The sequence below is a fragment of the Hemitrygon akajei genome, chromosome 27, assembly GCF_048418815.1.
Source record: "Hemitrygon akajei chromosome 27, sHemAka1.3, whole genome shotgun sequence".
Classification (NCBI taxonomy): domain Eukaryota; kingdom Metazoa; phylum Chordata; class Chondrichthyes; order Myliobatiformes; family Dasyatidae; genus Hemitrygon; species Hemitrygon akajei.
In genome coordinates this window covers 7,210,994-7,236,782 of record NC_133150.1, presented here as the reverse complement: position 1 = coordinate 7,236,782, position 25,789 = coordinate 7,210,994, and the positions used below count along the sequence as shown (strand labels likewise).

At 38.5% G+C, this 25,789-nt stretch overlaps 1 protein-coding gene across 9 annotated transcripts in view; it reads right to left on the bottom strand.

Moving 5' to 3' along the window:
• The window catches only part of LOC140717105 (ankyrin repeat and SAM domain-containing protein 1A-like), a 460,793-nt gene that overhangs the window by 333,783 nt on the left and 101,221 nt on the right, over positions 1-25,789 (bottom strand). For 7 of the 9 annotated variants that reach the window (XM_073030322.1, XM_073030323.1, XM_073030327.1 and 4 more), the window contains exons 2-4: positions 18,549-18,629; positions 16,103-16,259; positions 2,476-2,538 (exon numbers count right to left, since the gene is read on the bottom strand). In XM_073030322.1, the coding sequence (XP_072886423.1) occupies positions 2,476-2,538; positions 16,103-16,259; positions 18,549-18,629 (301 nt within the window). The remainder of the gene's footprint in view (positions 1-2,475; positions 2,539-16,102; positions 16,260-18,548; positions 18,630-25,789) is intronic. The other 2 variants (XM_073030332.1, XM_073030331.1) reach the window with 1 other exon arrangement.

Below are 25,789 nucleotides of genomic sequence, written 5' to 3'. Positions count from 1 at the left end.
ATTGAAAGGCAGAGCAGAATCGATGGGCTGAATGGCCTGCTTCTGCTCCAATATCTTATGGCTTTATACTATAGATGTTTTGGTTGTGAAACAGTGTCTGGCTTTGTATCCAAGAGACTAAAGGTAAAAACAGCACCTCATAACTGCAAAACATTATGTAGTTCACAGCGCTTCCCAAACTTTATAACAAGGGTATCCTCAGTAGCAATATTTATACCAGACAATGCTTGTGCAAATATTATAAATGCTGACTTTTTGACAAGACAAATTCAATATGCCAAGGCTATAAGATTGGGCAGCTATTTTTCTTACTCTAAGGTTGCATACATGCAAAAGTGTGAAGTTTTTGAATAATTTTATATACTTGAAGCCAATAATCAATATGCAGAACCAACAATCAGAATTTAAAACTTTGACATATATTGTCCTCACGGAGACACAAAAATTTAGCGAAATGCCATTAAATCAATAATTACTATATTTTAGGGATTATGCATTTTTGCGTGTGGTAAATACATAGGAAAAGTAACAATAATATTGAGTTTGCTCTAATCATATGAAACACTTATTATAATTTTCTATTATTTCATTTTAAACCCTATAATTTATTTAATTTTCCACTTTTTAAAAAATAATTCATTACGACAAAGCACAGTTGTGTTCTAACTTCAGCCTCAAAATAAATACCCTCTTAATCAATGCTACTACTTACTATATATTGTATTGCACATATCAGGGCAAGTAATATGGAGCACAATGGTGTCCAAAACAGTGCAGTGTTTTGTACCATGAAAAATAAATTTTTCTCCAAACAAACTTTGATCAAATACCTATGAAACAGTAACAAGTGGAAGGATAATTAGACCATGACCTGTGGAAATTACAATTTCAAACAGTACTACGAACAAGACTTCATCAGCACCATCACTAAGACTTTGTGGGAGAATAAAATGCAATTAAAATATGATAAAAATACACAGCTTCCTTTACAAATGTAGACAACTTGAATTTATAATGTTAAATGAAAACGATTGCATACATATGTTTAAGCTATTTCCCTGCATTGCATACTAGCAATAACAGTCTGACTTTCTTAATCATTTGTATTTGTTGGAGGAGCTGAATAGAAGCAGCACAATGGAAAAGGTAGTTGTAGAAGTGGTCACAAAAGAGAAATATGTAATTTTATTTTAGTTCCATCTAAACCACTTTCTTCAAAAGGTCCTTTTTTCTCCCACTAGTAATTTCACATAATAGCCATTCTTCTCTCACAAGACCCTAAGACAAAGCACAGAATTCAGCCATTTCATCTGCTGAGCCTGCTCTGCCATTTGATCACGACTGATTTATTTTCCCTCTCCACATAACCTTTGTTGTCCTAACAAATAAAGAACCTATCAACTTCAGCTTGAAATATACCCAATGATTTGGCTTCCACAGCTGTCTATGATAAGGAATTCCGCAGATTCGCCCACCTCTGGTCCTCCGAGACTCATCCACTCAGGGAAATTCTCTCCACATCTACTCTGTGAAGGCCTTTCACTATTTAATTGGTTTAAATGAGATACCCCCGCATTCTTCTAAACCCTAGCAACTACAGACCCATAGCCATCAAACATTCTTCATACATTAATTCTTTCAGACCCCAGATTATTCTTGTGATCTTCTTCTGGATCCGCTCCGATGCCAGCATATCCTTTCTTAGATAAGGGGCCCAAAAATGCTCACAGACTCCAAATGCAGTTTCACCAATACTTTATAAAGCCTCAGCATTACACCCTACTTTTATATTGTCGCTTCTTAAAATGAATGTCTTAGTTTCAAATGACGCAGCTGCAAGTTAACCTTTAAGGAATGCTGCATCAGGACTCCCAAGTCTCTTTGCAACTCCAAGTCCTGAATTAGCTCCCCATTTAGAAAATATTTTACACCTTTATTCCTTCATCCAAATATACAGCATTTGATAGAAGGAATAAAGGAATAAATCATTATGGAAGATGCATGAAAAAAGGAGTAATACAAAATATAGCATGTTAGCTGTCAAGAAATAAATCTTAAATATTAGTTACTGGTTTTATTACACACTGCAGCAGTGAAAAATTTTATCAGCTGGTTATGAGTTAACTTGCTTTTCGACTCATGGTTTAGTGTGCTATTAATGATCAAATAGCATGCTAAAATAGTTAGTACATGCAAGCTTGTCTTCAAGCAGAAGTAATATCAATCTGTTAAGTGTGCTTTTAAAAAGTAGCATTTGCATACAAAGTAAATATTCAGGATATGTAATAAGAACTTGAATTACTTCATCTCAATGCTCCCAGAAAATACTTAACTCTAACAAAACCAGACAAAAACAACACACCGTGAACAGAAGAAACAATAGGTTTAAAACAGAGACGTTAACACAAATGACAGGAAAGATGAACTGAAATATGGGCAAGAGAAGATCTGAAACCATAACATCAATCTACACACCTTTGCATTGATATAAGGATCAAAAGGGCCATACTTTTTGAGGTCTTTGCACTCAATTGCATTCTATGAGGGGAAAGAAAAAAATGAAAATGATAAAAATAAGGTTATACTGAAAAATAAAGATGAATGAACTGTGATACATGCAATGACTTTAACCAGTTGTAAATATCTTAAAGAATAAGTACTCAGAGCATTTAAATTAATTTCAAACTTAATTTTAAATTCTCTTATAAAGTAAAAATATATAACCAAAACAAAATTATACAAAGCTAAGAATGCACAAAAAGATACAGAAAAGTTGCTCCTAGTGTTCAGTAGCCAGGTGCACTGCTCCTGTTCAAAATACTGATAGCATGATTCCAAATTCAGTACTTGGGTCTTGACTCAATATGCTGAAGTATGCAAGAATTTTTAATTTCTTCCTCTTGATATAAAAGGCTTAATAAAACAGCTGTCCTTTAATCTTTTCCTTTACAACAAAATCGAGTATTAAAACAGATTGCAGGACATACCCAGAAGACGAGGCAGACTTACTTTCTTGAGCATCTCTGCTGCATATAAAATCATAAAGCTTTCTACCCATCCAGAATCAATGTCAAATGTCTGGACAGAAACACTTACATGTTGACAGAAAAGCTTGATTTCAAACTACTGCTAAATTCCTCCCAAACTTTTAATTAAGTGCAGCATACTGGAAAATGTATTTCTTGTCTATGCACAGAATTAATCAAGAAAATTTGTACACTTTTGTTACTTATACTTGTACCAATCAATCAACCCAAAGTGAAGACCCAAAAATTTATCATAAATGGCCAGAAAAAAAGTCTTTTTCAATTCTTATCCCAATCTCAGTTTACATGGTAGCACAAGCATGTTTCGCCAGAAGATAAAGGAGCAAGTGAAGGAAGCCACATGCATGCAGAGCAAAAACAGCACTCGGTGTGGCAAGGTCATCAGCATGCTGCACTGTCACAGTAAGTATCAGCAGATGAGTGATGGACTGTATTTAATTTATTTTACAGCAGATGAGACTTCAGATTGTCTAAAATTAATATATAGCAAGGTTACATTAAATTATACTTTTATCTGTAAATTGTCCATAAGCTTTACCTCAAATGCAGAAATCAAGTCTGTGATGGACAAGGAATCCATCTTTCAGTCCAACCTAATACTGTTTCAGACATGACATTTTTCATTCTAGAATGTTGTGAATAATACTCCTACAAATAATTTTAGCTTGATTGGGTTATATATGAACTAACACTGATCTGAGCACAATATCCAATTGGCTTAAAATCTAATTTTGCATTACAGCTATAAGATTTTGTTTTCACAGCTGAAGATATTTTTTTAAAGCATTATGAACAACTGCAGAACTTAATTACATTTGTTTGTTTTTATTTCTAGTTAGATAGATACACTGGGCACAGTCCACTTCAGGCCATCTAGATACATAAATTGAGATTTTATCATCTGCAGTAGATGAGGATATCCATAAATCACTGCTCACCAGGTGGTCTGCAATGTCCAGTGTTCCTTTTGTTTTTAAGATAGAATTTGACTCTGGCAAAACCACATCCCAGATGAGTCTGCAGAATCGTGAAACAAACATTCTTGACATTTCTCCAGAAGGTCACTCCACCTGAAGTTTTATCTGAGCCCAAACATTGACTGGCACTTCAACAAAAATGAGCTTGTTAAAGCTGCACACCAGTCTGGACTCAGAAGCATGCCAGCAGCTGTATCCCAATTATGAATGTTTGCTTATAAAATGTGTGATTAATATTTCTACCTTACTATACAGCTATCTGCATTTTCCACTTTGGCTCCTTTGCTGCTCTAAGACCAAATATCTGAGATTCAGCTGTAAAATATGATCACCATGCACAAAACAGGCTTCTGAGACAAGGGTAAATATTAACGAATTAATAACTAATGAAAACATTATATACATGTAAGGGAGACAGCATGAAGCTACAAATTTCAAGAAAAAGGCTTGTAAAAAGCCATTAATGTAAGAAGATCCAGAGTTTTCTGAATTAACCAAGATAGAAAATGGAACTGACAGCACATATTTTCATTTGGCATCAATAAAACAATAAGAATCCACTTCTTGATCATAGACCACAAGTAGTGCACAGTAAATTACTGATTGCTTTTAAGTACTCAGACTGCTGGATTACACATTTTCATATTGCATTGAAATATTTTATAACCAGTCATGATAAGTCTTCATTAACATTGACTTAACTTAATACTTAAGGTTGGGCATGTTGTACTGGGACCGCTGGTAAATTTAGCACATTCCTCTCTTGTGGCGTCCAGTAAGACAAATTGTATTTGAGGCCAAGTACAGGCATTTAGTTAACTATCAATGCAGCTGGAGTTAGAGTCAGGGTGATCAGGTTCACGAACATCAGGGATCAATAATGTGAATAGGTTTGCACCCAAAGTCAACGAGGTCTGAATCAGTTACGCAGCTATATTTGCAGTCAGGGACTGGAGTGCATATATGTTGAAGGTAATAGCAAATGTCAACATGGTAAAGCCATCAAATGGCAACTTTTCTTTTGTGGATCATGCACTGAAGATGAATTAGAGCAAGGCGAGAACTGCATAACACGTTCGAGAGGTCACTGCTAATCTCACTACTGGACACTATGTTAAGGAATAGGTTGATCAGAGATAGAGTCACGGCTGCAGAAAAGGAGAAAGTCATGGAGGGGTTGTCTACAGAGTGTCTGTGGGTGGAAGTTAGGAATAGAAAGGGGTCAATAACTTTACTGGGTGTTCTTTATAGACCACCCAATAGTAACAAGGATATTGAGGAGCAGACAGAGAGACAGATTCAGGAAAGGAGTAATAATAACAGGGTTGTTGTGGTGGGAGATTTTCATTTCACAAATATTGATTGGCACCTCCCTAGAGTGAGGGGTTTAGATGGGGTGGAGTTTGTTAGGTGTCTTCAGGAAGGTTTCCTGACACAATATGTAGATAAGCCTACAAGAGGAGAGGCTGTACTTGATCTGATATTGGGAAATGAACATGGTCAGGTGTCAAGTCTCTCAGTGGGACAGCATTTTGGAGCTAGTGATCACAATTCTACCTCCTTTAACATAGCATTGGAGAGGGATAGGAATAGACAAGTTAGGGAAATGTTTAACTGGAGTAAGGGGAAATATGAAGCTATCAGGCAGGAACTTGGAAGCATAAGTTGGAAACAGATGCTCTCAGGGAAACATACAGAAGAAATGTGGCAAATGTTCAGGGGATATTTGCATGGGGTTCTGCATAGATAGGTTCCAATGAGACAGGGAAAGGATGGTAAGGTACAGGAACTGTGGTGTTCAATGGCTGTTATAAAAGTAGTCAAGAAGAGCTTACGAAAGATTCAAAAAAAACTAGGTAATGATAGAGATCTAGATGATTATAAGGCTAGCAGGAAGGAACTTAAGAAAGAAATTAGGAGAGCCAGAAGGGGCCATGAGAAGGCCTTGGCAGACAGGATTAATGAAAACCCCAAGACATTCTACAAGTATGCGAAGAGCAAGAGGATAAGATGTGAGAGAATAGGACCAATCAAGTGTGACAGTGGAAAAGTGTGTATGTAACTGGAGGAGATGGCAGAGGTACTTAATGGATACTTTTCTTCAGTATTCACTAAGGAAAATGATCTTGGTGATTGTAAGGATGACTTGCAGCAGAATGAAAAGCTTGAGCATGGAGATATTAAGGAAGAGGATGCGCTGGAGCTTTTGGAAAGCATCAAGTTGGATAAGTCACCGGGAGCAGACGGGATGTACTCCAGGCTACTGTGGGAAGCGAAGGAAGAGATTGCTGAGCCTCTGGCAATGATCTTTGCATCATCAATGAGGACGGGAGAGGTTCCGGAGGATTGAAGGGTTGCAGATGTTGTTCCCTTATTCAAGGAAGGTAGTAGAGATATCCCAGGAAATTATAGACCAGTGAGTCTTACTTCAGTTGTTGGTAAGTTGATGGAAAAGATCCTGAGAAGCAGAATTTATGAACATTTGGAGAGGCATAATAAAATTAAAAATAGTCAGCATGGCTTTGTCAAAAGCAGGTCGTGCCTTACGAGCTTGAATGAATTTATTGAGGATGTGACTAAACACATTGACGAAGGTAGAGCCGCAGATGTAGTGTATGGATTTTAGCAAGGCATTTGATAAGGTACTCCACACATGGCTTATTGGTAGGTCAAATATGATGGCAGAATATAGTATTAATGGCAACACTTTTGGCAGTTTGAAGGATCAGAGGGACCTTGGGGTCCAAGTCCATAGGACACTCAAAGCTGCTACGCAGGTTGACTCTGTGATTAAGAAGGCATACGGAGCATTGGCCATCATCAATCATGGGATTGAGTTTAAGAGCCAAGAGGTAATGTTGCAGCTATACAGGACCCTGGTCAGACCTCACTTGGAGTACTGTGCTCAGTTCTGGTTGCCTCACTACAGGAAGGATCTGGAAACTATAGAAAGGGTGCAGAGATTTACAAGGATATTGCCTGGATTGGGAAGCATGCCTTATGAGAATAGGTTGAGTGAACTCGGCCTTTTCTCCTTGGAGCGACGGAGGATGACAGGTGACTTAATAGAAGTGTATAAGATGATGGAAGGCATTGATCATGTGGATAGTCAGAGGCTTTTTCCCAGGGCTGATATGGCTAGCATGAGTGGGCACAGTTTTAATGTACTTGGAAGAAGGTACAGAGGAGATGTCAAGGATAAGTTTTTTTTATGCAGAGAGTGATGAGTGCGTGAAATGGGCTACCAGCCACAGTGGTGGAGGCGGAAACAGGGTCTTTTAAGAGACTCCTGGATGGATACATGGAGCTTAGAAAAATAGAGGGCTATGGGTAATTCTAGGTAGTTCTAAGGTAAGGACATGTTCGGCACAGCTTTGTGGGCTGAAGGGCCTGTATTGTGCTGTAGGTTTTCTATGTATTTGAAGGTACTCAGTCATCGGCGGGAGCAGAAGGCAGATGAAGCACCACCAAACGTGGTGAGTTCTTTCCCCGTACGTGGGGATTTTCTTAAAAACAGTAGCCAGTGTGCAGATGTAGGAAGTATCAGAGACATCGGAGGCAGCGGAAGGTAGGCAGAGCACCACCAAACAGGGTGAGTTATTTCTCCTTGCATGAGGGATTTTCTTATTTTTTAAAACCATAAAAGAGTGATAGTTTCTAGCAGAGCAGCTATTGTTGGGAGTGGGAGCTAGAGTCAGAGTCGGAACTTAGAGGCTTTGACTCAACAGACTTCGACAAGAAGCTGAAGCCAAAGAAACAGGTAAGAAGGGTAGGTTTTTCTTTTCGTTATTGCTGATTTGGTCTTGGTTGCCCATAGTACAGTGCAGGCAGGATGGCAGATATGACAGTAGAATGCTCCTCCTGTAGGATGTGGGAATTCATGGAACCTGATGGTCTCTCCAATGACTACATCTGCATAAAGAGCAGCTAACTCCAGCTCCTGAAAGACCACTTTAAGGAGCTGGAACTGGATGAACTAAGGATCATCCAGGAGGCAGAGCAATTGATAGATAAGACTTCTGAGCAGGTGGTTATGCCCAGATTGCAAATTTCAGGGAGTAGCTGGGTGAACACCGAGAGGTAAAAGGAGAAAGCAGTCAGTGCAGGGTCCCCCTGTGACCATTCCCTTAGCAACAGATCTACCCCTTTGGATACTGTTGAAGGGGATGACCTATCTGGGCAAGGTAGCAGCAGCCAGACAAAAAGCACTGTGGTCGGCTCTGAGCCTCAGAAGGGTAGGATGAAGTCAGGCAAAGCAATAGTTATAGGGGATCGGAGATTCAGCAACAGCAAGAGAGACACCAGGATAGTGTGTTGCCTCACAGGTGCTAGGGTCCAGGATGTCTTTAAGCGGTTGCAGAATATTCTTGAAGGGAAGGGTGAGCAGCCAGAGGTCATGGTACATATTGGTACCAATGACATAGGCAGGAGAGGGGGTAGAGGTCCCAAGCAGTAAGTTTAGGGATTACTCCTGGTGCCACGAGCTAGGGAAGGTCAGAACAGGAATATGGCACAGATGAATATGGCTGAGGAGATGGTGCAACGGGCTGGGTTTGAAGTTCTTGGATCATTGGAACCTTTTCTGGGGAAGGGGAGACCTGTGTAAGTAGGATGGGTTGTACCTGAACTGGAGGAGAACCAATATTCTGAGAGGGAGGTTTGCTAATGCTATTGGGGAGGGTTTAAACTAGATTTGCAGAGGGGTGGGAAACGAACTGAAGAGACAGAGGATGGGGCGGATGGCGCACAAGCAGAGACAACTTGTAGGGAGTTTGTGAGGAAGGATAAGCAGATGATAGAACAAAGACGTAATCAGCCAGATGGTTTGAGATGTGTCTACTTTAACACAAGGAGAATAATAAACAAGGCAGAGGATCTTAAGAGCCTGGATCAATACGTAGAACTATGATGTTGTGGCCATTACAGAGACTTAGATGTCTCAGGGGCAGGAATGGCTTTTGATGCTTCAAAAAATGAGAGGGAGGTAAAAGAGGTGGGGGTGCAGCATTGCTAATCAGGGATAATATCACATCTGCAGAAAAGGAGGAAGCTGTGGAAGGATAGTGTACTGAATCAATGTGGGTGGAAGTCAGAAACATGATGTGGGCAATAACATTACTCAGTGTTTTTTTTAATACAGACACCCCCCCCCCCCCCCAACCCCTCAACTATAACAGAGCCATCGAGGAACAGATAGGGAGGCAGATTCTGGATTGATGCACTAATAATAGGGTTTTTCTAATTGGAGATTTTAACTGTCCTAAAATTGACTGACATCTCCTTGGAGCAAGGTGCTAGGATGGGGTGGAGGTGCATTTAGGAAGGTTACCTGTCACAACATCTAAATAACCAACTAGAGGAAAGGTTGTACTTGATCTGGTATTGGGAAATGAACCTGGTCAGCTGTCAGATCTCTCAGTGGAAGAACATTTTGGAAGCAGTGATCGCAACTGTATCTCCTTCACCAGAGTGCTGGAGAGGGATAGAAGCAGACAATTTTGGAAGACATTTAATTGGGGTGGGGAAAATATGAGGCAAAAACTTGGGGACATAAATTGGGAGTAGACGTTCTCAGGGAAATGCATGGCAGAAAGGTGGCAGATGTTCATGGAATATTTGTATGACGTTCTACATAGGTATGTTCCCGAGGCATGGAAAGAATGGTAGGGTAAAAGAACTGTGGTGTACAAAGGATGTAGAAAATCTAGTTAAGAAAAGGTTACAAAGATTTAAGAAACTACGTATTGTTAGAGCTCTACAAAATTACAAGGTTGCCAGGAGCTTATGAAATTAGGAGAGCTAGAAGGGGCTATGAGAAGGCCTTGGTGAGCAAGATAAAAGAAAACCCCCAAGGTGTTCTACAAATATGTGAAGAACAAGAGGATGAGCCATGTGAGATAGGACCAAGCAGGTGTGATTGTGGAAACTTGTGCATGGAGTCGGAGGAGGTAGCGGAGGGTCTTAAATGAACACTTTGCCTCAGTATTCACCTTGGCAATTGAGGGGATGACTTACAGCAGACTGAAACCCTTGAGCATATAGATATAAAGAAAGAGGATGTGGTGGAGCTTTTGAAAAGCATTGTTAGATAAGTCACCAAGTCCAGGCGAAATATACCCCAAGCTACTGTGGAAAGTGAGGGAGGAGATTGCTGAGACTCTGACAATGATCTTTGCATCATCAATAGGGATGGGAGAAATACCAGAGAATTGGAGGGTTGCAAATATTGTTCCCTTGTTCAAGAAAGAGAGTAGAGATAACCCAGGAAAGTATAGACCAGTGAGTCTTACTTCAGTAGTGGGCAAGTTGTTGAAGGTAAATCCTAAGAGTCAGGATTTATGAGCATTTGGAGAAACACAATCTGATTAGGGATAATTAGCGTGGTTTTGTCAAGAGCAGGTCATGCCTTATGAGTCTGATTGAATTCTTTAAGGATGTACTAAAACACATTTTTAAAGGTAGAGGAGTGGATGAAGTGTATATGGACTTCAGTAAGGCACGTGTTAAGGTTCCCCATGCAAGGCTCATTCAGAAAGTAAAGAGGCATGGGATCCAAGGAAACCTTGCTTTGTGGATCCAGAATTGGCTTGCCTATAGAAGGCAAAGGGTGGTTGCAAATGGTTTGTATTCTGCACAGAGGACAGTCACCAGTGGTGTTCGGTAGGAATCTGTTCTGGGACCCCTTCTCTTTGTGATTTTTATAAATGACCTCGATGAGGAAGCAGAAGGGTGGGTTAGCAAGTTTCCTGATGACACAAAAGTTGGGAGTGTTGTGGATAGTCTGAAGGATTGTCAGAGGTTACCGTGGAACATCGATAGGATGCAGAATTGGGCTGAGAAGTGACAGATGGAGTTCAACCCAGCTAAGTGTGAAGTGGTTCATTTTGGTAGGTCAAATTTGAAGACACTGGAAAGACACTTGTCAGTGTGGAGAATCAGAGAGATCTTGGTATATGTGCCCATAGGACACTCAATGCTGCTGCACAGGTTGACAGTGTTGTTAACAAGGTGTATGGTGTGTTGGTCTTCATCAACCGTGGGATTGACTTCAAGAGCGATGAGGTAATGTTACAGCTAAACAAGACCTAGGTTAGATCCCACTTGGAGCACTATGTTCAGTTCTGGTCACCTCACTACAAGAAGGATATGGATTCTGTGGAGAGAATGCAAAGGAGATTTACAAGGATGTTGCCTGGATTGGAGCAAGTCTTATGAGAATAGGTTGAGTGAACTTGGCCTTTTCTCCTTGGAGTGATGGAGGATGAGAGGTGACCTGATAGAAGTGTATAAGATGATGAGAGGTATTGATGGTGTCAATAGCCAGAAGCTTTTTCCCAGGCTGAAATGACTAACACGAGGGGGCAAAGTTTTAAGGTGCTTGGAAGTAGGTACAGGAGGGATGTCAGAGACAAGTTTTTCCACACAGAGTGTGGTAGGTGCGTGGAATGCACTGTCAGCGACAGTGGTAAAGGCACAAAAAGAGCTTAGAAAAATAGGGGGCTATGCAGTAGGGAAATTCAAGTCAATTTCTAGAGTAGGTTACATGGTCAGCACAACAGCGTGGGCCAAAGAACCTGTAATGTGCTGTAGATTTCTATGTTCTACCCAGGTCATTCTATATTGAGCAGTGGTAATTTAAGGCAACTGGTCTTGCTGTGTTGTCTGGAAGATGCTTCACCACTCATCCGAGAGGCTTCTTCAGTTCTGATCTGTGATAGGTAGATTTCCCGCTTATAAACTCTGAGTTGGTCAAAGGTATAGCAATCACATAAGACCATTAGACATAAGAGCAGAATGAAGCCATTTGGCCCATCAAGTCTGCTCCGTCATTCAATCATGGTAGATCCCTCTTTCCCCTACTCAATCCCACTCCCTGGCCCTTCTCCCCACAACCTTTGATGCCATGTTCATTCAAGAACCTATCAAGCTCTGCCTTAAATGCACACAACAGCCTGGCCTCTGCAGTTGCCTTTGGTAATAAATCCCACAAATTCACCACCCTCTGACAAAAGAAATTTCTCCACATCTCTGTTTTAAATGGGCACCCCTCTATCCTGAAGCTGTGCCCTCTTGTCCTAGACTTCCCCCAACATGGGTAACATCCTTCCCACATCTACCATGCCAAGACCTTTCAACAATCGAAAGGTTTCAATGAGATCTCCCTGATCCTTCTAAATTCTAATGAGTACAGACCCAGAGCTTCCAAGCGTTTCTGGTAATGATAACTGGTTTATTCCCGGAATCATTCTTGTGAACCTCCTCTGGACCCCCTCCAATGCCAGCACATCTTTTCTTAGATGAGAAGCCCAAAACTGTTCACAATACTCAAGGTGAGGGCTCACCAATTCTTTATAAAGCATCAACATCACATCCCTGCTCTTGTATTCTAGACCTCTTGAAATGAATGCTAATATTTAATTTGCGTTCCTCACCACCGATTCGACCCGCAGGTTAACCTTTAGGTTGTTCTGCACAAGGACTCCCAAGCCCTTTGCAGTTCAGATTTCTGGATTTTCCCATTTAGAAAATAGACTGCATATTTATTTCTTCTACTTAAGTGCATGACCGTGCATTTTTGAACATTGTATTTCATTTACCACTTTCTCACCCATTCTCCTAATCTGTCTAAATCATTCTGTAACCTGTTTCCTCAACACTACCTGCCCCTCCACCAATCTTTGTATCATCTGCAAACATGGCAACAAAGCCATTTATGCCATCATCTAAATCACTGATATACAACATAAAAAGTGGTCCCAACACCAACCCCTGCAGAACACCACTATTCACTGGCAGGCACCATTTTAAACCCACTCACTGTTTCCTACTAATCAGGCTATACTCTAACCATCCCAGTAACTTTGCATGTAATACCATGAGGGTCATTCAGAGTCATAGAGGTAATGTGAGGGTCATTTGTCTTATTTTTGCATGAATGGAGGTGTGAATTGAGGCAGAGACACTGGGGTAGAGATGTTAGAACTGCATAGCTGATGGATGGTGTCATACCCCACCCCCTCTGTTCAGGAATGAGTTTTCCAGTTTGACAAAGATGGCTTTTTTTAACCCCTCTTTCAAACCACCTGTCCTCCCTGTCCAAACTGTGCACATTGTTTTCATCAAAGGAATGTCCCTTGACCTTTAAGTGTAGATATACAGCCTAGTCTTGATCAGAGATGTTAGCTCTCCTATGTTGGGCCATCTGTTTGTGAAGTGGTTGCTTTGTCTCACCGCTCTGTGCAGTTCTCAATGCGTTGGATAGCAAATACAATATTGCTCTGTTTATGTTTGGGTGTAAGATCCTCGGTGTGGACGAGTTTCTGTCCGAGTGTATTTGCAGGTTAGAAAAACACAGGGGTTTAGTGTTTGTTGAAAATCCTTCTGAGTTTGTTTTTCCATCTGCTTTGCCCCTTACCTCTGTCTGCTGGGCTGATGTCCCTGCTGGTTTTTGTTGGTGTCTTGATGAAGGCCCAGTCAGGATAGCCATGAGCTTTCAAGGCTTCTTACAAATACTTGTGTTCCTTTTCTTTAGCTGTAATGTCAGTGGGCACATTCTTGGCGCTATGATGTAGTGTTCTGATAACTCCCAACTTATGTTCAAATGGGTGATGAGAGTCAACCCGTAGATACTGATCTGTGTGAGTTGGTTTCCCGTAAAATTCAATATCTAGATGTCCATTTTCTTTTATAATGACCCTCTCATTACATCTACAACTGTTAACAACCCTCATGTGATTGCTATACCCTTAAACAACTCAAAGAGTTTATTAAGCCGGAAAACTACACCATGGATCAGAACTGAAGAAGCCTCTCAGATGAGTGGCGAAATGTCTTCTAGACAACACAGCAAGTCCAGTTGTTTTGATTTACTACTGCTTGATATTAAAGAATATGACTACCATGGAGGGAGCAAAAAGGAGATTGCCAGAGATGGTGAAAGGTTAGATTTATTTCCCTTAAGAACAGAGAATAATGATAGGATTAAATGTAGGCTCCTGGAGCCAAGACAACAGAACTATCTGCTGAGCCACTCTTCCAGCCAGCCAAGTTATACAAATTACTACCTAAATCCTTCATCAGAACTGGAGGAAAAAAAGCTGAGGAGACAAATGAGGAGGTGAGAACTCTGTTTTCTCCAGTCCTGATGAACGGTCTCGGCTTGAAATGTCAACTATACTCTTTTCCATTGATACTGCCTGGCCTGCCAAGTTCCTCCAGCAATGAATGTGTTGCTTGGATTTCCAGCATCTGCAGATGTTGTCTTGTTTGTGATTAGATTACTTCTTAAATCAATAGGATGGACATAAGATCCTCTCCATTTTAAGATCAACGGATGCCCATTGTTCAAAATACCAAACCATTATAATAGTGATGGTAGCCACTGGCAAACTGCTGCAATATACATTCTTTTAAAATGTGTGCCCATAAATCAAGTTTGTAATTTTTTAAAAAAATCTAAATCAAAACATACAGCCAAAATTTAAAATGTGGACGTAGTTCCACTAATTTGAATACATCAGCTGCAGTTTAAGGAGAAATTTGGACGGTTAGAGATGGGTGTACTCCATGACGGGTGGACTTCAGGTATATAGTTTGACTTTAAGAAATGTTAATTTATTCTATATCCAAAGGAATTTTTTGCCCAACAACTTCAAATACTGCTGTGTTCATGTGTCTGTCATGCTTGTATCCCTATTTCTCAGTCTCAGAACTGGCTACCATGTTCTACAGCCAGGTATGTGAGAACTAAAATGTGTAACCAAACATACTGTTCATTCTATTGGTGTTCATTACCAGTGTACTTGGCTGTTATTTTAACTGTAGATGCAGTGCATTACAAATACATCAAATATGTATCGACATCCAATTATTTACTAAACTCTCCTTACATTTCAAATAACAGATGCTTTCAATAGTGAAATTACTGGAATCATTTTTCATTCCCCAATCGTGACACAATAACTTCCTCAATATATGACATTTAGCAGTTTCTCCTTTCACGAAGAAACAATGTCATTTTCAAGATCTAAGTGAATATTTTTCTAAATGTTGAATGTTCTAAATGTCATTGTACAGACATTTTCCTCAAGGCTAAAAAGTATATTACAAATTTTGGTAAAAATACATGAAATATGCTAGTCTAAGTTTATTTTCATGGGGCATTTAATTTGCTTCATGCAATATTGGAATGATGGGGAGCGTGGATACAGAGAGAAACTGAGCACCTGTTCAAAATATGGCACTTCTCACTGATATTTTTAATTATTAATTTAACTGACACATTATCACAGTATTTCTATTGAATTACCGGGAAGATATTATTGGAAAACATGGTGAAAGCTTAATTCTCGCTAGCTATAACTAAAAGTCAAACACTATAGGGGTGAAGTGTGGTAAAAGGATGAATGGCCTTAAGGCTACGCAATTTCAGAGTATTGTCTATGTAAATAATTCTGAACTTTTATTTTTAGAAAAAGATTTTGATTTTTTTTATATACTCCCTATACTTAAGTCTGTAAATAATATAAAAGATCAAAATAATGAAGACCTACTTGTATCTCTTAAAGTCAAATTGTATTGATCCCCTGTTCCACAAGATTAAACATGATTTTTTTTTAGTTTGTTTACGTTATGAACACAAGATATTCAGTTAAATATTTTGTTGGTCATCTTGTTTGCGATCAGACTTTTTGAGATGCAACATGTTGTCCATCAATGTTAATATTAGTCTAAGCCTCAGTGGTGTAAAAATTTTAATATTAGTCTAAGCCTCACTGGTGTAAAAATGGAATATTACCAGAAACTTTAAAACCAAATCTAAAGCAGATGACACCACTTCAAACCATGTGACTGTAAAACCTTGCTGTAAGAAGACTCTTGGTAATTATAATGATGCTTCTGTCAAGCTATCCAAAGCAGCATGTAGTCCCAACAAGATCTCTGGCCCTCATGTCAGTTGTATAGTTTTTCCACTGCAGCTGATCATCAATATGAATTTAAAGACAAATTCCACGATCTTTAAAACTAGTTAGCTTATTTGTTTCAATAGCACTCATCACAAACCCTGAGACTTCAGACCTGTTCATTAACTTTTGCATGAGATGGTCCTTGATGAATAAGCAGTCTCACTATCTGTGCATCCCCTTTCCAAGCGGCCAAGTGAAGTGGATAGCATCCTTTATTATCTGCAATGTTAGTGGAGGCGTCATTCTTCAGCAGCATTTCAACAACTTCCCTATGAGCAGAAAAAATATAATCACATCTTTAAACAGAAATGGTGGCAAGAAGATCCTGCAATAATTTCCAAACTGATGTAATTAAATGAGAGACAGTATGTGGCTCAATTACAACTAAATAGTATTATTACAACATCAATTTGCTTTCAAAGGTATGTTAAGTTCAATTATCTTTGAAAATAATGCATTCTGTGCTCTTTTCGTGGTCACAACATGCCATCTGGCCTTTACCCAGGCAATAATTGAACCAAAGTATATTAATAGTTACAACTGATTACCAGAGATTCAGTATTTTTCTCCTAATTCAAGCCAATCTCCAAGATATGAATTCAATTTTATCAGAACAGTTTCTCATTTCAAGTACTACAAAGAATAAAACAGGAACAGCTCTATCAGCTTCATGCACTGAGTCCATAAAACTTAATTGACTGATCTGATCCTCAATTCCATTTTCCTCCTTTAACCTATATCCCACATTATGAATCACTAATGAAAGTCTATTGATCTTTATAATGTTTTATTTTGATGGAGTGGGGTGCAAAAGATCCAGATTTTCACTATACTGTGGCGATCATTCCCTGATGCAATCTTGAATTTGCATGATTCAATTTTTTTATTCTCAATTCTAAAAACACAGGAAACATTTTCTCTTTAAACAGTTAGCAATGAACTGGATAAATATCAGACTTTCAAAGAATAAGGTAGTTTCACTCAAGCCTATTCAACCTTTCATAGTATGTGCCCATTTTAACCCTGGTAACTCTCTAGTAAAACTTAGTTTCCATCTAATCTTTACTGATAGGCAGGAATGAACTTATTTTGTGCAGTGATTTGATTGGAAATGCCAATTTGCTCAATGAAACAAAATCAGATCTGACTTTGGTGCACACGCTCGAAACTTCAGGGTGTTGTATCATCTTTTAGGACTGAACCTGCTGGTTTGCCAGGTCAGCATTAAGGTTATAGCACTCTGCTGGGAAAATAACACTTTCATCCAGTAGTAGGACAGCAACCAAGTCTCCACTGTTTTTAAATAGTGATTTGCACTCTGTCTCTCTCTGTTCTTGAATACTAATGTTAACTGGGATAAATGCAAAGCAGAAAACTGTCACTGAAAAATTGCTGGAATCTTTATATTTAGCTATGTTTGACAAATTAATTTATTCTTGGAAGATATAACATGCAGGCTAATAAAGGGAATCGTTAAAAATTTGTATATGAATTTACAGTAAGTATTCATCCAGATATCAAATAAGTTTATTACAAAACTAAAAGACTGTAACATTGGGAGGTAGTATGTTATCCTGGAAAAGAAATAAAATGCAAAATATATAGATCATGTGGGCAACCTCAAGCTGTGCAACGTCACAGCATTCAATACTGAACGCAACGTTTCCATTTCAGACTGAGGCCAGCAGCCCTGAGAAAAGGAGTCACTCACGCAGAGATCCATTGTAATATGAAATCTACTCTACTACAATTTAGTTGAGGTCCATCCCATCATTAAGAAACACTCACCTCCCTCCAGAGATACCATCTGACCTGCTGAGTTCCCCCAACTTTGTGTACTTTGCTTAAAATCTCCAGCATCAACAGAACCTCTTCAGTCTCCATTTAGTGCTTTAATTTGATTTTCTCAAGCCTTGAGTGGGTGACCTTGTACTTCCCCACAGGATATTTGTTCCAACTGAAACTCTGTGCATCAGACATATGCCAAAAGCAAGCACTTCCCAATGATTTCCCAGTGTCTAAGCAAATCTTAATTTCATCAAGTTACATGTATTTCAATTTTGTGGCAACAAACTAAATTTTGACATCTCTGTAGACCATGCATTTCCTAAGTATAATTAAACCAAAATGATTATTGCTATTTGGGCTTAGTTTGCACCCTCTATATCATTAGCTCTACGAACTTCACTGATTCAGCTGCTTATAAACACATTGATGCTCCTCACTGATAATGCTGTTTACAGTTACTGTTCTATAGATTTGCTCAGTATGCCTGCAGAAAAAGTATCTCGGGGTGTGGTGACATGTATGCACTCTGATAATAAAATGAACTTTTGAACTTTCTCCATTGAACCATGGCAGACCTACTTTGAGAGCAAAAACAGGATACCTTCAGCAAATCATAAAAACTTTCAAGACTGCTTTATTCTTTCATTTTCAAAATATGCAAAACTATTACACTAAAATATATAGTCAGTCAACACATTTTACACTGAATGCTTCATTCTTTCATAAAAGACCAAAATTCCAAATTTTTCATCTGCATGTTCCTCACTTACTTTTGTCCATTTAGAGCAGCATGGTGTAGTGGAGTATATCCTGAGCAATCCACACAATTGACATTTGGCCCTCTCCAAATACTGAAAAAGAAAAAACATTCTTTCAGAAATATTACTTTATTCCAACATAGTCAATGAAGTCAACACAATAATCTAAGTATACAACATGAATCCTTGCAGGAAAAGAAATGGACTCATTGTGACAGTGCATTGGAAGAGTCTCAGCATAACATGGCAAGACAAAGCTACATATCCTTAATCATTCTTGACTACATTCCTACATTGAGGAATCAATCAGAAAGCAAATTTCTCTTGAGGACAATTGTCATCCTTCTACATTTCCATGTGACCGAATATTACCAACTCGAACATCAAACTTGCAGTCCTGTAAAGGAAAAAAAATCAGAAGCTGTTGTGCTTTTCCTTGCTGCGTTATCCCATTCAGAAACTGGCATAGAAAATGCTTTACATCTTCAAGAAAACTCACTTTTTGAAAGTGAGCTTTGCCATTAACCATTACCATTTTCACATGGCAACAAATGGCAGCCATTGTTCTTTAGGCCGCCCGTGACAATATTATCTGCATGATATATTGTCCTACAAAAGAGGTGAAAATTGTGCAGTCCCTTCTACAAGTGATATATCAATAGATCTCTGATATTGGGAATCTAAAATAAAAACAAAAAATATAGAAACATAAACATTTGAATACTGGAGTATATCCAACATTTTCTACCTTTATTATATACTATTTGCAGTGTACCTGGAACATAAGTGAATCAGGCAAGCTATTAATCTTAAAAAACTATCAAATTTAAATATTGTCTTTAAATTTAAAGACAATCACAGTGCATGGTCTGAACAAGCAAATTCTGTCATTGCAGCTAACTATGTTTCATTAAGTACAGAAAGAGAAACTGAAAGGAGGATACACTGGATGAAAACCTGTATATTAAAATACAAAGATAAAAAGTTTTCAGTGACCGAGTGGTTGACTCACAGTCAGTATAAAACTGTTAAAAGGTAACTTTGAAGTAAATAATCCCCTACTTTCTAATTGAAAATCAAAAAACTGAAGATGAAGATCTGAAATAAAAACAAAACACTAAAAATATGCTTCCGATGAGGCCGCATCTGTTAAGAGAGAAACAAGAAAACATTTCAAGTCAATGATCCTTCAGAAGAAAGGGTTATGAAAAGCTGTTACTATTCTGAAACTTTAACTGTGTTTCTTCCTTCAGAGGCTACGGACCTGCTGAGAATTTCCTGCACTTTTCATTTTTATTCCTTAAATTTTGTACTGAGCTTACACAATATCTTGAGTACAAATTCAGGAAACTTATGTTACACGAATCATTTGACTGTAAGTCAGATAGCAAATCACTATGTTCACAAAATTAATGGTAAAGCCGTGCACTTTGCACAGGAACTTAGAGCCTTCAGTGTTCAATCATCGGAGTTTCCTTGTGCCAAGTTGTCATAACATCAACTCGCCATGAATCTGATAACATTCTTTTGACCAGTATGGAATCTTAACCCTTGTTATTATTTTCTGTAGATCTTCCCCATGTGGAATGAAGATGTCAGTGGAGGGTGAAAAAAATTGTAAGGCAGCTAAATTAAGTGAATCCTTCTCAAATGGACAGTCAGAATGCTAATTTCCCCATCTTGACAATCTCTGAAGCTAGTTCATTTGATAGAGATGCAATGTGGAACCACACAGCGAAACTGTAGCAGCTGATGCACCATCAATAACTCTCGGGGACGGGAGGCGAACAATAGGCTTTTATTAGCTGCAAGAGACCACGATTAGCAGCAAGAGACCACCACACAACATCCTGGAGACTGAGGGAGAAGCAGTGCCTCCAATCGCCTTTATACAGCAGTCTGTGGGAGGAGCCACAGGAGCAGTCAGCAGAGGGGCATGTCCAGACAGGTATATGTAGTTCACCACAGCAGCTCAACGACAGAAAAGCTCAACAACTTCAACATAACTTGGTTGCCAAGTACACAGATGAGCAACGCCCTTTACACTATTTTCTCTTGTGTGAGACCTCCGCCAAATAAATTAAAAATCTGCAATGCAATCCTCAACTCAAACATGAGCATACTGCACCACTTTAAATTCAAAATAAATATTTTCTCTCAATTTGCTTAAGTTTTAATTCAAGCCCCTGTAGAAACGTACTTGTAGTAAGAAAATGTCAGTTTTGTCTTCAACAAAATGGAACTTGTATTGCACTTGTATTGCTTTGCTAATAGTATTCGTGCAACATTATCCCAATGGAACGCAAATCCTTGACAAACTACAGACCAGCAGATGCATGACTGGAAGAATGTCAACTCCTCTGATTAAACCCAAGTACCGTAGATTCCGGATTTTAAGCCGCTACTTTTTTCCCACATTTTGAACAGCTTTGAACTCTGCGGCCTTTAATACGGTGCGGCTAATACATTATTTTTTTTCATGCCGCCGAAAACATTTTGCCTCGTAACAGTAGACCAATAAAATTGATGAGTAGTTCACAGAGGTCCAATGAAATTGTACGATAAATCAAGCGCACTTTCACAATTAAATTATTGTAAATCAGTCATTTGTACTCACCCTCATCAACATGGAAAACACTCGAAGAAAAGCATTGTGCTGCCTTTATGGCAGTTATTTAGTTTATAATATTTTCGCTTAGTAATACATTTTCTAGTTAAAGTTAGAAGAGTTTTAACTATATTTGTTTTCTGTACTACATCGCGGGATGCTATGACGTCACACCCGGTTTCGCCGCGTCTTGTGGGAAAATGCCGGTTTGCGATAAATGGGACGGCGGGGGCGAGCGGCGGAGCCAAAACGCTGCTTTTAAGTTAAAGGCGATCAATAACTTTTCCTGGTAGGCTGCAGTATATATATTTTTTACCAGTCGTTAGGAGATATTGGAATGTTGTTCAGTAAAAAAGTATACGCAACGTATATTTAAAAGTAGCCGCGTTACAGGCACGGTTCGAAAAAAAGCATTTGCAATATGTATTTGTTTATGTTACCATATGGATTTAATTAAAAGTTAAAAAATCCTCACGTGTAATATCTTTCTGTGTAAATATCTCATATTACAACGTGGGACACCTGCGGCCGAAAATCCGGTGCGGCCTGTACAAGTAAAAAATTGATTTTCTTTCTAAAATTAGAGCCAGCGGCTTTTAATCAGGTGCGCTCTGTAGTCCGGAATCTACGGATATGTTGTCTTTTTTTGGAGGTGACCACCGGTACTTGTGTGGTGATGTTCTCCCCTTGCTGCAAGCAAAATAAATGCACTTATGATCGAACCACTCAAAGTTATTTGCTATTTGTTATGGGACAGAGCAAAAATGTGGTTGACACCCATAATTTGTTCGGCCTTGACCTGCACATCATCTCCTGTAATTTTCCTTTATTTGCATGAAAATTTCCACACGACACAAAAATTTCAACACCACAAACTTTCTAAATAGTTGGTTTCATTACTTCACAGAATGCCATTTAATACAGAAGGACAGCACATAAGATTCCACCTTTGAGTGTGGTGGAACAACAATAAAGCTTGAACAAACATCCAAAAATGGTTCCAACGCTAACCTTAAGTTCTTCTAATTCATCTAAATTATGCCAATTCTTCTGGTTAGTGTCAATATGGTATTTGCCGAGGTCAAAGAACAGTTCTCAGGTGGCACACATTGCATGTGAAAAAAAAACCTTGAAACAAAATCAAGATAAAACTGGAACTAGAAAAAAAAACGAATTGAGTTTGGCATAGGATACATTAGCAGAAATGTTAAATATTAGGAATGAAATTAACAGTTTGACTACACAAGAAATCAGGAAAAATTTAATGTTTCTGAAACAGAGACACTATGAAAGTGGATCTAAATCTATAAAAATACTGGCATGAAGACTGAAAAAAAAAGCACAAATACAATTCATAGAATTAGGGATCCAAGAACAAAAGTGATTTAAGAAAAATAAGCTAAATGAAATTCAAGAAGCTTTTGAAGTGCTTTACAAAACTCTATATTCCAGAGTTCTAGGGGGAAGCATAACCCAAACTGACACCTTCTTGAATTCTCTAGAGTTACCCATTTTAAGCAAAGAACAAAATAGGACGATGACTGCTAACATAACTGAAGGTGAACTAAAAACTGCAATTAGTAGGCTTAAATTAAGCAAATCACCAGGATCAGATGGATATACGGCAGAGTGGTATAAAGAATTTAAAAATTAGTTAATTCCTGTTTTACTCCCCACAATGAACTGGGCTTTAAAAAAAGGTGCGTGCAAATGCCACCCAGCTGGAAGGAGGCGATAATGTCAGCTATACCAAAAGAAGGCAAGGATAAAATGGAATGTGGGTCATTTAGACCAATATCTGTTCTTAATGTGGATTATAGATTATTTACCTCCATCATGGCCAAATGATTAGAAAAGTTCCTAGTCACACTGATATATAATGATCAGACAGGTTTTATACAACAACGCCAAACACAAAACAATATACAAGGGACACTTCACATTATGGATCATATACAAAAAAATAAAATCGAAGCAATAGTGATAAGCATGGACACTGAAAAGGCATTTGATTTGGTTAATTGGAATCTTCTTTACAGAGTTTTACATAGATTTGGTTTACATGACACAATTATTAAAACTATGACAATCCTACTGCTAGGATTAAAATCAGTGGATATTTATCAAATAGTTTTACCCTAGAAAGGGGCACGAGACAGGGTTGTGCATGGTCACCGCTACTTTTTGCATTATATTTGGAACCATTAGCTCAATACATCTGACAAAATGATGTCATATTAAAGCCTCAGAGCATAAATTGACCTGTTACGCCAATGACATTTTGATCCATCTAGGGCAACCAACATACTCTTTACCTAAATTGATGCAATCCTTTGAACAATATGGCCAATTATCAGGATACAAGATCAACATAGATAAAACCCAATTACTTACATATAACTATAGCCCACCAAGAGAAATTGAAAGTAGATATCCCTGGGCATGGCAAACAGAGTCTTTCAAATATTTGGGCATCATTATGTCAAAAGATTTAGCAAAATTATCAGAATGCAATTATTCGCCTATATATAAAAAAATTAAGGAAGATATAACAAGATGGAACCTAATTCATTTTTTTAATCTCAGTTCAAGGATTGAATCCATTAAAATGAATATACTGCCCAGACTATTATATCTCTTTCAGACCCTACCAATAGAGATTAACCAAAATCAATTCAATGAATGGAACAAAATGCTATCAAGATCAAGATCAGTGGTCGGCTGGTGGTGCAGTGACATCAGCAGTAGACTCCAGAATGGAGCCTCCCGGGCTCGAATCCAATCTGGCTGCTCCTGAGTATGCTTTCCATCCGTGCTGAGTTGAGTGTTGAGCTCGCAACTCGACCTCATAAAATCAAGAAAAATATACTGCATAATGCCTGTATGAGGAGTGGCATGCCAGTCTTTTGTTCTGCACCTTCTAAGGCATGAAAATGCCCGATACTGGCATCTCAGGCCTGAGTCAACGTCATCATATATATGGCAAGGTAAAAGGCCAAGAGTTCATCTCAAAACTTTGCAATTAGCCAAGGAAAAGGGGGGATGGGGCTTACCTTCTCTTAGAGATTATTTTGCAGCACAGTTGAGAGCTGTGATATGCTGGTGCAACCTGTCATATGACGCTCAATGGAAAAACATTGAAGAGAGGATACTTTCCATCCCCATACAGACAATTTTGGCTGATAACAACATACAAAGTTACATAAATACTACTGATACAGAGTCGACTGTACTTCCTTAGAAGGTTGTCGTCATTCAATGTCTGTAGTGAGATGCTGAAGATGTTCTATAGGTCAGTTGTGGAGAGCGCCCTCTTCTTTGTGGTGGCGTGTTGGGGAGGAAGCATTAAGAAGAGGGACGCCTCACGTCTTAATAAGCTGGTAAGGAAGGCGGGCTCTGTCGTGGGCAAAGTACTGGAGAGTTTAACATCGGTAGCTGAGCGAAGGGCACTGAGTAGGCTACGGTCAATTATGGATGAATTTCCCATGGGGATGAATAAAGTATCTATCTATCTATCTGATAACCCATGGGTGAAATGGACTCTTAAAATATGGAAAACTATTATAAAAGAATATAAACTAGAGGGAGATATTGCAAATTCTTAAATGGTGTGCATATGACTCGGATTTTACTCTGAATAAACTAGATGCTAGATTTAAGGACTGGACAGCTAAAGGAATAACAGTTCTTTGTAATATAATGAAAGAAGGAACACGGTTCAGTTTTGAAATGCTTAAAGAGAAAGACTTATTAGAAAGACTTTTATCAGTATTTACAGATGTGACAGTATATTAATAGGAGGGTTTAAAAACGTAACCAAGGCAAGTACATGTTTGATCGAGCTATTTAGAAAAGCATATAATTCAGATAATGGTAATAGAATAATTTCAAGCGTGTATAAAGGTTTGTCAAATGGAGGGATTATTATAGCTGAGGAAGAACGGACAATAATATGGAGGTATGGAAGTGTACCAGCTCACAGAAATGGAGGGAGTTTGGATGGAAAAACTTGATAAGATATTTTATTACACCTTCTCAGAAATCCCATTATGATAGTAATCTCCCTGTTTACTGGAGAAATTGTGGAAATCAAAATGCAAACCATTATCATATTTTTTGGGAATGCCCCGTTATCAAAAACTATTGGAGTGGGATACATAATGCCCTACAAGACCTCTTTAAATGTGAAATACCCTTAGAAAGTAAGACCATATATTTTGGGTATATACCTCACGAATGGCTGAAAAGAGATATATATTTAATGAATATACTGTTGGTGGCTGGTAAAAAGACTCTTACCAGGAAATGGCTATCACAGGAGAGCCCAACTTTAAACGCATGGATGGAAATTACAATGGACATTCACAAAATGGAGAAGATAACAGTATCTGTTAATCATAAGTTGGAACAATTTGATTCATACTGGGAAAAATGGTTTAATTACATAATACCTCATAGGACTGATTTTATTCTCACAAATCAGTGAATATGTTGTAAAATAAAAGATCATTCCCTACTTGTACAGTTTTCTCCTTTTGCTTGTTCTTTCTTTCCTCTCTTTTCTATGTATATACCTCTGATAAATATTGTGGAGATTTGTAGTAAATATAACTATATGATCTTATAGAAATGTTTGTTTGATGAT